This window comes from Rosa chinensis, chromosome 7 (genome assembly GCF_002994745.2).
Source record: "Rosa chinensis cultivar Old Blush chromosome 7, RchiOBHm-V2, whole genome shotgun sequence".
Lineage (NCBI taxonomy): Eukaryota > Viridiplantae > Streptophyta > Magnoliopsida > Rosales > Rosaceae > Rosa > Rosa chinensis.
Window position 1 is genome coordinate 8,285,069 of NC_037094.1, and position 13,854 is coordinate 8,298,922.

The following is a 13,854-nucleotide window of genomic DNA, read 5'->3' on the forward strand; positions in this document are numbered from 1 at the left end:
TTATGTACCTCATGATTAATTATTTAAATATTTGTTTATATTTTTTTTAAATTGCTAGCTCAATTTGTTTTTTCTTTTCTTTTTTGTTTTGCAAATATAATGGATAGACTTAGATTTAGGTCATAATATGATTATTTTGTTTTCCCTCACCAATATGCGTTCAACATGTATATCATACATTTTTATGTCACAGGTTCTTAATTATAGTTTTAAGTCTTATTATATATATATATATATATATATATATATGAATGCTTTAATGAGTAATGTAGTGGAATTAGAAAATGAAAATAGATAAGGAAAATAATAAAGAATGCCATCTAATATTATTGAATTGGAAAGTCTAGAGGAAATCAATATAATATTTTGTTTGGTATAATTATTGTCCTTAATAATAATTTTATAGTATGTTATATCTGTTATTTAATAATTCATAATAGAGTGAGGTCAAATGAGTAGATTTAGAGGTCCCAATAGAAACACTCTGACTTCTTTAACATATGATAAAAATTAAAATTAAAATGGCCAAATGTATAGTCCATAAGTTAGGCAAATTGTACTATTTCACTTTAATATGTTGGTCCCTAAGTAGCCTCACAACATATTAGATGATGGAAGTTTTACTTGATCTGAGTATGAAATTCCCACATGTGTTATTCAATTTCCATCCATTAAATTCGAGTGGTGAGTTGTCACACTTCTCACCAAAAGAATCAGAAAATTGTACAACCAAAGTTTGGCTCAAGCACACACACATTTATGTCCTATTTTCATGTGTTATGTCACATGCATATTAGCTACTTATAGACATGTACTTATCATTTCTAGCCTCAACAATACGATCAAAATTTAAACAAAGGTGGTTCTAGTTTGATCACCAAATCTGCTACTTGGACTTCCAATACTTAATACACGTGTAATTTACTTTTTAGAATATACTTAATACACGTGTAATTTACTTTTTAGAATATGTGAAAAGCTAAGTAGACCTCTTTATTTTTACCAAAACACCCATGAACATGAGATACAACAATATGTTACTCTACTTTTTATTTGTATCTTCAACCACGAGAAGAAAAATGAATCAAAATCACATGATATTGCTCTCTTATGAGTAAGTCTCTTCTCCATCAAAATTGATCAGAAGGCTAGTTCTCAATCTTGAGATGTTGCTAGAATCCCTCTGAATTTGCTAAAAGAATGATTTCAAGAGTTTTTGGTTGGAAGATCGAGTAATAACTATATCATAATATTCAATGAATTTAGTTTAAGGAAATTCCAAATTGTTTTGAATTTAATTTTGTATTAAATGATAATTATTATTTTTACATAATTATTTTAGATAAATTATAAAACTATATAGGCAATATAAGGAAATTATGAAGAAAAAAAATTAATTGAATGTTATATTTAGGGAGGTAAGAAGAGTATTTTATTTTATTATTATTAAATTTTTTTGCATTTTTATCTATTTGTCCTTATTTGTCTTTTTATATGATTTACAAAGTCTATTAATAATTGCAAAAAATTTGGACCTCTAATATCAAATTTGAAGGTCCAACTAGAAGTTTAGAATCACCCTTTAAACAGAATGATTTCTTTAATTGCTAAATAATTGATCGCTAAATCTCTCTCACTTGTCACACACATATACCCTTTAACTTTAGCATCAGCCTAACCCAAAGTAACGGGAACACTTGAGAAGATTCTTCCAAGATACCCCATGTGTGTGTGAAAAAATATTAAAAAAACGAATACAAAATGAATTACCGAACATAGATATTTTATTAATGTTCATAATTAAAAAATTGACTATATTTTAAGAATTACGTGACTTAATCAAATGGTAGTGAACAAATAATTTTCTCATGTATTATAACAAAAAAGAAAATTCTCTTGTAAAAGAGGTAAAAGAGGAACAAAAATGGAGGAAATGATTCAAAGCACCGACGTACACTTATACCAACATAAATGAACCGCTGAATTAAATGTAATTCACATTTTATTTATTAAAGAAAAATATTAAATATAAATATTAAGTTTGAAATCATCTTATAAGTGTCGAATCACTTAAAGCAACTCCAACAGCTTCCCTATAATTTTTGTATTATAGAGAAGTAAAAGTCAAACGTTTAGCCTATTTTTCTTCCCAAATTCTAACAGATTCCCTAGTTTACATTAATCTATAAAATCTCTATATTATTCTTTAAAATTTTGGAGTTTGCTGTAAATATAGAGAAATTTGTTTTCTTTCTCCTCACTTTTCATAAAATAGAGATAATTATATGAAATTTGTTGGAGCAAAAGAGGCTCCTAATTTGTTGGAGTTGCTCTTATAGATGCATAAAATAAATTTTAAGATAAATAGTTTAATAAGTCAAGTCTAACAGTATTTATGAGGCGATGCGTAGATAGCCCCAGAATTCTGATCCTGACAAAGTGTGAAGGTAATGTCAAGATGATGCCGCCTCGGGACTTGAGCGATGTGGTTGCGGTGGAAACGAACCGTTTTGATGTTTCAAAAGGGGAGAGAGCCGCGTATATATGGACAGTAATTAAAGTGTTTCTAATTTTAATTTTAATGTTAACTTTAGCACTAATTAATATAATATGACCTTTTCCCGGACAGAGATTGAGATTCCTCCGTTTGTTGCTTTAGACCATACACACTAGCGATTAGACAATACACGTGGGCCCCTGTTCATTTTCTTTCCCAACAAACTTTAAAAATAAAAATAAAAAGGGGAATTTAAAGCTTCCAGTGTCAAGCGATATGCCTCCCCCCGTTATGGAGTTACCTTTTTACTGTTCTGACATGGAAAATTACCTATTACAACTAAAAAAAGAAACTGAGGAATATTACCTTTTTATCTTTACTTGATTTCTTTTTTCTTTTAGAGCACTTTTAATTATGGAGAAAAATAATCTACGAAGAAAAAAATTTATAATAACTTCCATGACCCATCATGGACCTACACTTCACCCATCATGCATACTATGTTGGTGATGTAAATATCGAGATATTCATGCCCAGTCTGACTGCATTAGAAATATTTACACATTTAAATTAATTTTATTTCTTATGTTTTGTATTGTCGGCATTGACATTACTAATGTACAAACTGAGCTATTTTATGTGTCGTTTGATTATACATTTATACTAGAGATACACATTTGACGAGTCTTTTAAATTAATTTTATTTCATGTGTTTTGCATTGACGTCGTTATGTACAAGATTTTGAATTTAGCTAAAAAAAAGACGGGTTATTGTATAATAATAAATAAATAAAAATAAAGACACCAAAAAACCTACCATATGACAAACAAATTAAATTTTCTTAATTAATAGTATAGATCCGATTATTAATTCTTTGATATGCAAAACCTCAATTTAATTACGTCCCCAAATAAGATTACCTACTAAATCTCACAGACAATCAATAAGAGCTAAATTCCTGTAATCTTATAATCAGGGCAAGGCAGGTGGGTTAACTAAGCCTATTCATATCTTTTTTTGGAAGGATTTATTTCTTTCTTATTAGACAAATTGTGATTACCCTAAAGTAAGATTAATTTATTTTCTCTCAAATTAAAGCAAATTATTTCGTATTATATCAATCTACGCTCCAAAGTTTAAATAAACATAATTTGGAGTCTTACTTATTTTATAGGGCCCTAAAACAATAATAAGAGCGTTGCTTAATAACGTACACCACGATTTAGTAAAAATGGTAGGTCATTATAATGACTATTATAATGACAATCTTTGAAAGAATATTAATGATGATGTGATTCATCGCTTGGCCAATATATGACCATTCTTAATTGTTACATTAACAATGTAATTTATCTTTCCATATCAATATTGAGTATACTTTTTTCCAACTTTTATGGATAGGAAGGTAAGAGTACAAAATATCTCTTAGAAAATATCTTAATGGTTACATTAACAATGTAATTTATCTTTCCATATCAGTATTGAGTATTCTTTTCCAACTTTTATGGCTAGGAAGGAGACAGTACAAAATATCTCTTAGAAAATATCTTATCCAGTGAGTTTAATTGTATGGACACTAAATACAATACAATAAGGTACACTGTTATAAATAATTTATTTACACAATCGACTTGTCAGATTTTCCCGGTACAAGTCATAAAAATAAAATAAAATAAATGATTATCTTCATTACTCAAAACGAAATGATTATCTTCATTGCTCACTATCGTGGCATCTAGATTGCATCATGTAAGTTATCTTCACCTACTATCGTTTATCCAGTATTACTCACAGATTGTGACATATATTTCTTCAAAGACAATAATGCAGTAAAAAATTTGTAAATGTTCGATTGTAATTGGTTAAAGAATCTTAGGAGTTAAATAATGGAGGTGTGACTAGAAAGTAAAACCAACATAAAACCAACTAAGTTTATACAACTAAAAAAGTGATAATTTTCTTTATAGAACTTAAAAAAAGAAAAAAAATAAATAAAGTAACCATGGTTTATGAAGCGCACACTCGGAAAAAGGGGAGTGGGTATTTAAGTACGACCCCTCGTTACCCTCCTCATCCATCCAAGCCTGCCCGTTAATAGCACGACAATGCCACTTCCCCAATTAAAACACAACAACTTTTTCTCACTTAACGTCGTTACCTGCCCCTCAATAACTGGGCGACACCTGGTAACGGAGAGCGCAAACGGCGTTTCTGCTGTCCCGAAAGCCGCCTTCATTATTAATCGGGGTTGTCGCTGTATGGGGCTTGGTGACTGGGCCAGCGGGCTGTAGCCGGTAACAAAGGGCTAGGTCACCGGTGATTCCGGGTCTCGCTCTTAGAATGGTTAGAAATTGACTGCGGTTGAAAATCATTGCACGCTGTTTTGACCACTGAGGTTAAGCCCCCATTTTCAGACACTCGTAGACTCAAAGAAAGAGGAGACGCAGAGAGAGAGAGAGAGAGAAAAAGAAAAAAGGAGAAGAGAGAGAGCTTGAAGGCGGGTTTGGCGCGCAGAGCTGTGGTGAAGGAAGGAAACAGACGCCGTGAGTTGCAGAGGGAGATAGAGGAGAGAGAGCGGCGGACATTGACGGTCGAATCGAGGGGATTGGTCCAGATTTGAGCGAGGTTTGGTTTCGGAGTCTGAAATTTGGGGTATTCGTGAAGCTAGTAGAGGAGACAGATAGGTCAAAATTGTAGGTGTGTGAAAGAGACGGGTTATATAGTGAGGTTTGAGGCGTAAAACCGATTTGAGGTGTGTGAGAGAGATAGGAGTGATTAGATTGTTTCAGTGGTTGAAGGAATCGGGGCTCCGGCGAATAGATCTCACGGTGTGTGTGAGAGAGGTGGGAGATTGATGAGCCTAGTGTCGCAGATGAGAGATCTGTGTTGAAGGGCCTTGAAAAATGACGTCATCGGAGGTTTCGATAAAGGACAACGGAGGAAACCAGAGAGGAGGAGAGAGCTTTTCTTCGGGTTTCAGCGACCACAACGACGGCAGGAATAATGCCGCGGAGGGGCAGAACGGTCATTCCACTGTCCCGGCGGCCGGCAGAGGTAATTCCGGTTTCCTTTTTCGGTGACAGAGTTTTGTCTGTGGTTTTCTTCTTCAAGTAGTTCCATGTGATGATAATTCGGCCCGAAAAAATAATATATATATTATATTAAAAAAAAAAAAAGTCGCTCCATGTGATGAGGTTTGTTTTTCTGATTTTGCTGTGTTGATTTTGATGTCTGTAGATGCTGAAACTGCACTCTACACGGAGCTGTGGCACGCCTGCGCCGGGCCGCTCGTGACTGTGCCGCGTGAAGGGGAGCGTGTCTTTTATTTCCCTCAGGGACACATCGAGCAGGTCGACTTTTTATTTCTCTCTGGTCTCTGCCTACTGTTTCAACCCCTTTCATTTTCTTTCCACCTTTCTTTGGGTTCCGAGCTTTTTTGACCAGATTTATGGTTGATATGTGTTTTTTTTTTTTGGTATATATTCATGGATTTTCATTGCGTATCGATGTGAATTGGAGGTGCTGTGGGTAATTGTTGGGGAGGTTGCTAATTGTTTGAATTTTGTTTTTCTGGGTGTTCAGGTGGAGGCGTCGACTAATCAGGTGGCTGACCAGCAGATGCCAGTGTATAATCTTCCACCGAAGATACTTTGCAAGGTGATCAATGTTCAGTTGAAGGTACGGATTGTCCATTTCTAAGGTGTTTAGTTATTGGATTTTCAGCTTATGCACTTAAAATTAGCTTGGCAAACTAATTAATTTATTTCTATTGAATTACAGGCTGAGCCTGACACGGATGAGGTATTTGCGCAAGTGACACTACTTCCTGAGCCAACTGTAAGTTTCGTTTGGAGGATACGGATCAGTACAATGATTTGATTGTATTTGCATCGACAAGGGATCTGATTCTGACACTTTCATGTTCTTTTTAATTCCAGCAAGATGAGAATGCTGTGGAGAAGGAACCTCCCCCACCTCCGCCGCCAAGATTTCAAGTACATTCATTCTGTAAGACCTTAACAGCCTCAGACACGAGCACTCATGGAGGATTTTCTGTTCTAAGGCGGCATGCGGATGAATGCCTTCCACAACTGGTTGGTTTTTTTAGCAAGTAGTTTGTTTGTTGTGTTCCTTCCATTTTGCCAGGTAGATTATATTCTAATGTGGCTTTCTCTGCAGGACATGTCTCGTCAACCTCCAACCCAGGAGTTGGTTGCCAAAGATTTACATGGAAATGAGTGGCGCTTCCGACATATCTTCCGAGGTAATTGATATGAGATAGAATTACAATAATGCACAATTTGACGACAAGTAGTTTAATCCGATTTGCTTTGTTGTCGACAAGTAGGCATTACATCTTCTTTAATTAAATTACCGTCATGATGGGAATGACAGGTCAACCAAGGAGGCATCTGCTTCAAAGTGGTTGGAGTGTTTTCGTTAGCTCCAAGAGGCTTGTTGCAGGGGATGCATTTATATTTCTAAGGTTAGTGACTTGCAGTTGGGATCTTTTTTTTATTTTCTTTTGCTCCTCAATTTCTTTCTGATAATGGACCGTTGCCTTACTTTAGGGGTGAAAATGGGGAGCTCCGTGTTGGTGTTAGACGTGCAATGCGACAGCAGGGCAATGTTCCATCTTCAGTAATATCTAGTCACAGCATGCACCTTGGTGTGCTGGCAACTGCATGGCATGCCATTATGACAGGAACCATGTTCACTGTCTACTACAAGCCAAGGTGTGGTTTTATTTGGTTCAAACTATTTTGCTTAAACTTTTTACTTCAACATTTATAGTTGGTATACATACCAGATTTTTTGCGGTTGTATTGGTGTGACAATTGCAACACTTCCCCCTTGATTTGTTAAGACTTATTTCATGTTTATATGTTCTGGTACAGGACAAGCCCGGCTGAGTTCATTGTTCCATTTGATCAGTACATGGAGTCTGTGAAAAACAACTATTCTATAGGGATGAGGTTTAAGATGAGGTTCGAAGGTGAAGAAGCTCCAGAGCAGAGGTATGTGTAATGGATGCTGCTTTTTATTTGTCTTCTTCCACTTTCTATCTATCTTCAAGAAAATGTGTAATATATTCGATAATGTTGTAGGTTTACTGGCACCATAATTGGAATTGAAGATGCTGACCCGAAAAGGTGGCGAGATTCTAAATGGAGGTCCCTTAAGGTAGTAAAATTCTGAAGGCAGCTTGTTATGTTGTTCTTCACATGCGAAAACTAACATTCTTATGTTTATTAAAGGTGAGATGGGATGAAAATTCAACCATACCTCGTCCAGAGAGAGTTTCATCTTGGAAAATAGAGCCTGCTCTTGCTCCACCTGCACTAAATCCTCTTCCCATGCCACGACCAAAGAGGCCGCGCCCAAACATGGTTCCCTCTTCTCCAGACTCTTCGGTTCTCACAAGAGAAGGTATAGTCTTACTGCCATTGCAATCTGTTTTAGATACCTGGGTAGTTAGGTCCAGAACATTGTTAGTTTTTTCCTACTCGAAAGAACTAAATTTTCCTTTTCATTGTTATTCAGTAGGATCATCTAAAGTAACGGTAGACCCTGTACTACAAGGAGGTGGGTATTCAAGGGTATTGCAAGGTCAAGAATTCTCGACCTTGCGAGGCAGTTTTGTGGAGAGTGAGTCTGATACAGCTGAAAAGTCTACTGCATGGCCAGCTTCGGTTGATGATGAGAGGATTGATGCAGTGTCTGGTTCAAGAAGATTTGCTTCCAGTGCAGATAACTGGATGCCCTCAGGGAGACATGAGCCAACCTACACAGATTTGCTCTCAGGCTTTGGTACTAATGGTGATGCCTCACATGGTATCTGTCAGCCCTTTGTTGATCAAGCAGTAGCATCTGCTAATTCAATGAGAAAGCATTCACTGGATCAGGAAGGCAAGTTTAACTTGAATTCATGGTCCATGTTACCCTCATCGCTGTCACTTAGCTTGGACTCTAATCAGAAGGTTCCTATTGGCAATGCATCTTACCAACCCCAACAGAATGTTAGATATGGTGGATTGAATGATCGTTCTGTTAACCATGTTCATAGAGTTGAGCAACCGCAAGGAAATTGGATGATGCCTCCACCACCCCCATCTCATTTTGAGAGTCAAGCGAATGCACGGGAAGTCATGCCAAAGCATATGCCAGTACTGAAACATGAGCCTGTTAAACCTAAAGATGGAAGCTGCAAGCTCTTTGGCATTCCCCTCATAACACCAGAAACTTCATCACAGAGACCTGGAATGAATGAATCAGCTCGTCATAACCAAGCACTTGCCTTGGAGTCTGACCAGAAGTTGGAAAAGTCAAGGGGACTAAAGTCAGTGGATAATTTATTAGCTGTTAATGAGTCAGATAAACAAACTTCTCAGCAGCATGCCAGAGATGTTCAGGGTAAAGCACAAGGCTCTTCAACTAGGAGTTGCACAAAGGTATATATATATATTTATCTACATATAGTATTGGACATTATGTAAAACTCTGTTGACAATATACTGAAGCAGAACTGAATGTTTTGCTACTTGTACAGGTTCACAAGCAGGGTATTGCACTTGGTAGGTCCGTTGATCTTACAAAGTTCAACAACTATGATGAACTGATTGCTGAATTGGACCAATTGTTTGAATTTGGTGGTGAACTAATGGCCCCAAAAAAGAATTGGCTGATTGTTTATACTGATGATGAGGGTGACATGATGCTTGTTGGAGATGATCCATGGCAGTAAGTAGCTATCTTGCATGGATCTGAAAATGCTTAATGTATTGCTTATTTAAGTTGATTGATGTCTGTTTTTCATTGTGACCAGGGAATTTTGTGGCATAGTCCGGAAGATTTTTATCTACACGAGAGAGGAGGTTCAGAAAATGAACCCCGGGACCTTAACGTCACTGGGGGAGGAGAACCCAGCAATGCCTGCTGAGGGTGTGGATGCAAGAGAGGGGAAGTCTCAGTGACCTTCCTTGAGCATCTATGCCTGAGAAGTGTTAGGACTGGTTGTAGGTATGACTAGATCTATTATTCGACTAGAGATGCTTTAAGCCATTTATCACGGTTTCACTGGTGTTCTGTAGATTTTTGGGGGGTGATCATATTCACAGTTCTTTTGTCAGAGTGCTATTAAACTATTCAGATATATGAACTAATCGAGATTGATGTCAGCTCGTTTCTCTATTGGACTTCAAGTTCACCTGATACGTCCCGGGTAGAAGGCACGTGATTTATCCAGTTTTGGGCATGTTTCTGGAGTTAGTATCTTGAATTGTCTGCGTTATATAGGTATAGATAAATATTAGTTACACCCTAGTTTCGAGTAAGGTCCTGTGAGACTTGCTTTCTCAAACAATTCCACCTTGTACAGTTATCTCCTTATTTTCCTGCCTTGTAATATAAGTACGTGCGCAGATTGTCTAATTTTCTGCTTTTCGGGTTGATGAAGAAATTATCTTTAAGTTTTCAGTTTCTGTTGACTTCTTTGTTACAATACTGTTTCTGCCATTGCAATCCTGTTGAAGGTTTGTGAGTTAGGCTAGCCTGTGTTTTTCCGATCAGCAGATGCATGTGTCTGTCCTGTGAGTTCGGCTTTTGCTTTGGTTCATTCTCTAGTTTTGGACATGAAATGGGAAAACTTGAACTTGACGCGCCCTTTTTTCTCACCGACAGTACGAACGGTCGTTGTGTAAAAGAAGTCATGTTCCCTTGGGAATATTCAGGATGATGGGCAAAAGTATTTGCGAACACAAAAAAACATCTCATCCCTCGTGATTATGATCTGGATTGGGACCATTGAGCTCTCATTCTGTTTTCGTAATCTTATCCTCAGAATCTCAACCGCATTACGTCACTGGAGTTAGCTCCGGGCTAGGGACCAGCCCAGAATTCGAGCAACCGGGGATGAAGCCCGATTCCATTGATTTGAGATGGGCCTTTTGTTCACTACAGGACTTGATAACACAATAGTTCTAAAGAAACACTTTATTAAGAACCTGAAGAAAAGGCTCAGAATTACAAACTTTCACTCAATTCAGGTGGCAGTGGCACCAAGAACCTGAATTTCCATGATACAAAGCAAACCTACAAAGTTTCTTCGATAGCTGCTAAATTAAAATGTGATGATGGCACAGTTGAGCTTTGGCTAGCAAAACATGGTGGAGAAATTGCACGACTCCTCTCCTATCTTGGTAAAGCAACTTCAGTTTGTTGTTCTGCTGCAACCTATATCATGCCATGGAACCCAGCTGAATCCAAGAGTACTGCCTTTATATGCTCAGGGTGGACGTCTTGACCTTCCTTGCATTGCTGAAAACGAAGAGAAGTTAGTCGTTTCACTCTTATTTAGTAAGAGCATAAAAAATTTCTTACTAAGGAAGATGTAATATTGTCGAGACAGTTTGAAATGTTGCGTATTAAATCGTCATTCTAAACCAGTTGACCAGTGGAACTCTTATTTGAATTAGTGGACTCTGAATCTGTGATACATTTCTCGTTTAGGAAAATGTTTTGCTCTCGAGACAATTTGACGTGTTATGTTTTAAACCGTCATTCTAATCCATTGACCAGCTGGATTGAATATCTGAATTGTTGTTTGAATAAACAGTCTTAACATATCTAACATAACATGTACACTAGACTGTCTGATAAGAGAGTATTACTCGCAACAATATTAAGCAATGACAATATTAATGGAATGTTATTGTAGAAACAAAAGATGACTGAAAGTAATATTACCTCAGCCCGGAATATATCCATGGCAAACCCATTGAAGCAGCTAATGACGGCTTGCTGGATGTCTAAACCAAGATTATCTACAGCCCTCATAGTGGAGAGCAAGAGACCAGGTCTTCTGCCACAGAACATGTGGATGTTCACAGCTCTGCCTTCTCGTAGCCTTACTTCAACCTACATGATTATCAACATTAGAACACTGCAATGAAATTTTGATAAGATAGTGGCACTATAACAGTCATTAATCTAAACGAACATAGTGACTTGTCATCCCTGATATTTAAGTAAAATCACCTGAAGTGATTGACTAGAAGGCATAGAACATATACTCTTAACTAGAACATTTATAATAAGAAAGAACTTCCGAAAATGTTACCCTTGCAGGTTGGCCATTCGGGCTAGGTAAGCTGGGGCAAAGCTCTTCCTTAATACGGCTAGGCAGAGTAGGTGGAGTGGGTGTCAAAGGATGAAAAGTACTTGCGGTAGGTGTCAATGCAGACCCGGGAGGGAGCGACTCCAATTCGTTATGGAGGTTGTTGATCCTCTGCAGAAGTTCTTTCAAGTACTCAATTGCATCCCCAAGGATAGAAGCCCTATCCATCTGATAGCACAACAAAACTTGTTACTTGATCACACAATATTCATGAAACAGAACAACATAAAACTCAAAAAGCCTTCTCTTTCGTAGCTTCTTTGTCTACGATGCCAAAACTTCGAAGAAGTACATATGAAGCTTTCTTCATCATACAATACCAAATTTTGCTTTGAACTACATCATTTTGAAACATTGTAGAGAAGTTGCTCTATCAAATGACAAAAGGCTAGAAAAAAAAAAAAAACATCTGCTTATGAATCTTGAGGACCTCATGACATAACACATAAAATCAATGCACACTCGAGATCACAATAAAAATGGTGTAATGTGAAATGAATTCTTACTTTGCTGATCTTTGGAACAACAGATCTCAGCATATACAGCCGATCATTGAGCTTCTTCCGGCGGCGCCTCTCAGCCATCAGATTCTTAGCAGGCAACCCTTTCTTCTTCCCCTTGTGCTCCCCACCAGTAACAGTACTATTAGCATTGGAGCTATTGCCACCATTCTTGGCATTCTCATCCATCTTAGTATTCTCAGTAAACTCATCTGAATCATAGTTCAAACCCGAGCCATCGAAACTCAAATCTTCGCCATCATCTCCACCACTAAACTTCCTCTTCTTCTCATTCTCTTCCCCCATGTCCCTCTTCCCCTTATCCCCTTCATAGTTACTCAAGACCAGTCCCCCCTCGGATCCCAGTCCACCCAAATTCTTCCGCAGCGCCGCCCTTTTCTGAAAAAGAGTCGGCTGTGCTCCCACAGAAGATAAGGGCTGGAGGGGTCTCAACATTTTAGACCTATTGCTAAACAAAGCATTGCCTGAAGTATCATCAACACCCCGAAAACCCGAAAAATTATTACCATTCTCAAGCAAATGAGGCAAACGGGTGGTTGAGAATTGCAAATTGGAGCACAGATTCTGAGCCTGCATGTGGGTGTTGGAGCTCAAATCATTGAACCCGGTTAAAACCCCACCTCCCCTGTTCATCAAACTCGAACCACCACCGGAGCCTTGGTTGTCAAGAAACCCAATTTCACAGCCCAAATCAAAGCCATGGTCCAGAGGGTTGTTAGGCACAGCATTGAGCAGAGAAGACAACGATGGGTTCTGAGGCAGGTAGTAGTGAACCTGAGACGGGTCGAGGTTGTTGAAAACAGAGGAAGATGGAGAACAAGAAGACGAAGAGTCCACTTGGTTGAGCAGCAAGCTTTCTGGGTCAGCAAAGCTGGGCGAGAACGTCAAGTCTCTGACGTCAGAATGGCCCTGAATGCCATTGTTGTTCATGTACGTCCACTCGTCTTCAACCTCCAGCATGGATTTGAAATTCGACAGAGAACCCATCTCGTCCTTGCTGTTCCCTGCGCCGGCCGCCGCGGCGGTTCTGGCCCACTCGCCGGCGTCTCTGTCCTCCCTGTCCTCCATCCAAACAACCCCATTGAGCCTCGGCAGCATTTCCAACACTCGATTGCTGGAGCTAGCTGGGTTTTTTCTGAGAGAAGCAGAGTAGAGAGAGGTAACCTCAGCTCAGCTTAGGTCATTGAGTTGGGTTGTTGTGGTGAGATAAGGAAATGGGGTTTTAAGCAAGAGGTCAAATGGACGTTGCAGAAGGAAAAGGGCACCGGTTTTTGACACGCCAACCCAACCCTTTGGAACGTTACACACTCACACAACATTAGTACTAGTCTCTCTCTCTCTCTAATCTAATTCTAACCTCAACACCCCCATCAACCTTATCACTCATTTGTAGTTATGTAATGATTACTCTGTTTTTGCTGCAGGTTTAACGGTTAGTGAAACTCAGGAAGGATAAGCATCACAAAAGCTAACATAGGTAACTTCTCCATCCTGCTAAGCTCTGTTTAACTGCAAGCTGTGTAGGGGAAGCTCAATTCCTGCAAAGGTGCTCTGTAATTTGCAGAGATCTCAACTGATTGTGGATGTTTGTGATGATGATAGGGAGTTAAGTAGAGAAAATTTGAAAGCATTAGTGCTTTTTTTTTTTTTGAAAGGGCAT

The 13,854-nt window shown here is 38.1% G+C and overlaps 2 protein-coding genes across 3 annotated transcripts; one reads left to right on the forward strand and one right to left on the reverse strand.

Moving 5' to 3' along the window:
* Positions 1–4,894: 4,894 nt before the first annotated feature.
* On the forward strand, positions 4,895–9,979 carry LOC112175392 (auxin response factor 2). Of its 2 annotated transcripts, XM_024313068.2 has the most exons (15): positions 4,895–5,552; positions 5,736–5,848; positions 6,081–6,176; positions 6,279–6,335; positions 6,437–6,592; positions 6,678–6,762; positions 6,894–6,984; positions 7,070–7,234; positions 7,397–7,516; positions 7,607–7,682; positions 7,757–7,928; positions 8,043–8,950; positions 9,049–9,239; positions 9,325–9,518; positions 9,590–9,979. In XM_024313068.2, exons 1-14 carry the CDS (start codon positions 5,402–5,404, stop codon positions 9,470–9,472), a joined length of 2,529 nt encoding a protein of 842 aa, XP_024168836.1. In that variant the 5' UTR covers positions 4,895–5,401; the 3' UTR covers positions 9,473–9,518; positions 9,590–9,979. The 2 variants fall into 2 exon arrangements, with proteins under 2 accessions (XP_024168836.1, XP_024168835.1); XM_024313067.2 differs by having other exon boundaries at positions 9,325–9,977.
* A 485-nt stretch (positions 9,980–10,464) lies between these two features.
* Positions 10,465–13,517, reverse strand: LOC112175393 (transcription factor ICE1). Its single transcript, XM_024313069.2, has 4 exons — positions 12,180–13,517; positions 11,617–11,841; positions 11,244–11,414; positions 10,465–10,814 (listed from the first exon to the last, which is right to left on the reverse strand). The coding sequence occupies exons 1-4, from the start codon at positions 13,290–13,292 to the stop codon at positions 10,731–10,733; spliced, it is 1,593 nt and encodes a 530-aa protein (XP_024168837.1). The 5' UTR covers positions 13,293–13,517; the 3' UTR covers positions 10,465–10,730.
* Positions 13,518–13,854: the final 337 nt, after the last annotated feature.

What these genes read in the sequence shown, in the direction of transcription:
- LOC112175393 (XM_024313069.2), bottom strand. Translation starts at nt 13,292, where the DNA reads ATGCTGCCGAGGCTCAATGGGGTTGTTTGGATGGAGGACAGGGAGGAC. An exon ending in TTGTTCCAAAGATCAGCAAA is followed by an intron (nt 11,842 to 12,179) that starts GTAAGAATTCAT and finishes TTGTGCTATCAG; the next exon opens with ATGGATAGGGCTTCTATCCT. An exon ending in TGGATATATTCCGGGCTGAG is followed by an intron (nt 10,815 to 11,243) that starts GTAATATTACTT and finishes CTTCGTTTTCAG; the next exon opens with CAATGCAAGGAAGGTCAAGA.
- LOC112175392 (XM_024313068.2), top strand. Translation starts at nt 5,402, where the DNA reads ATGACGTCATCGGAGGTTTCGATAAAGGACAACGGAGGAAACCAGAGA. An exon ending in CTTCCGACATATCTTCCGAG is followed by an intron (nt 6,763 to 6,893) that starts GTAATTGATATG and finishes TGGGAATGACAG; the next exon opens with GTCAACCAAGGAGGCATCTG. An exon ending in CAACTAGGAGTTGCACAAAG is followed by an intron (nt 8,951 to 9,048) that starts GTATATATATAT and finishes CTACTTGTACAG; the next exon opens with GTTCACAAGCAGGGTATTGC.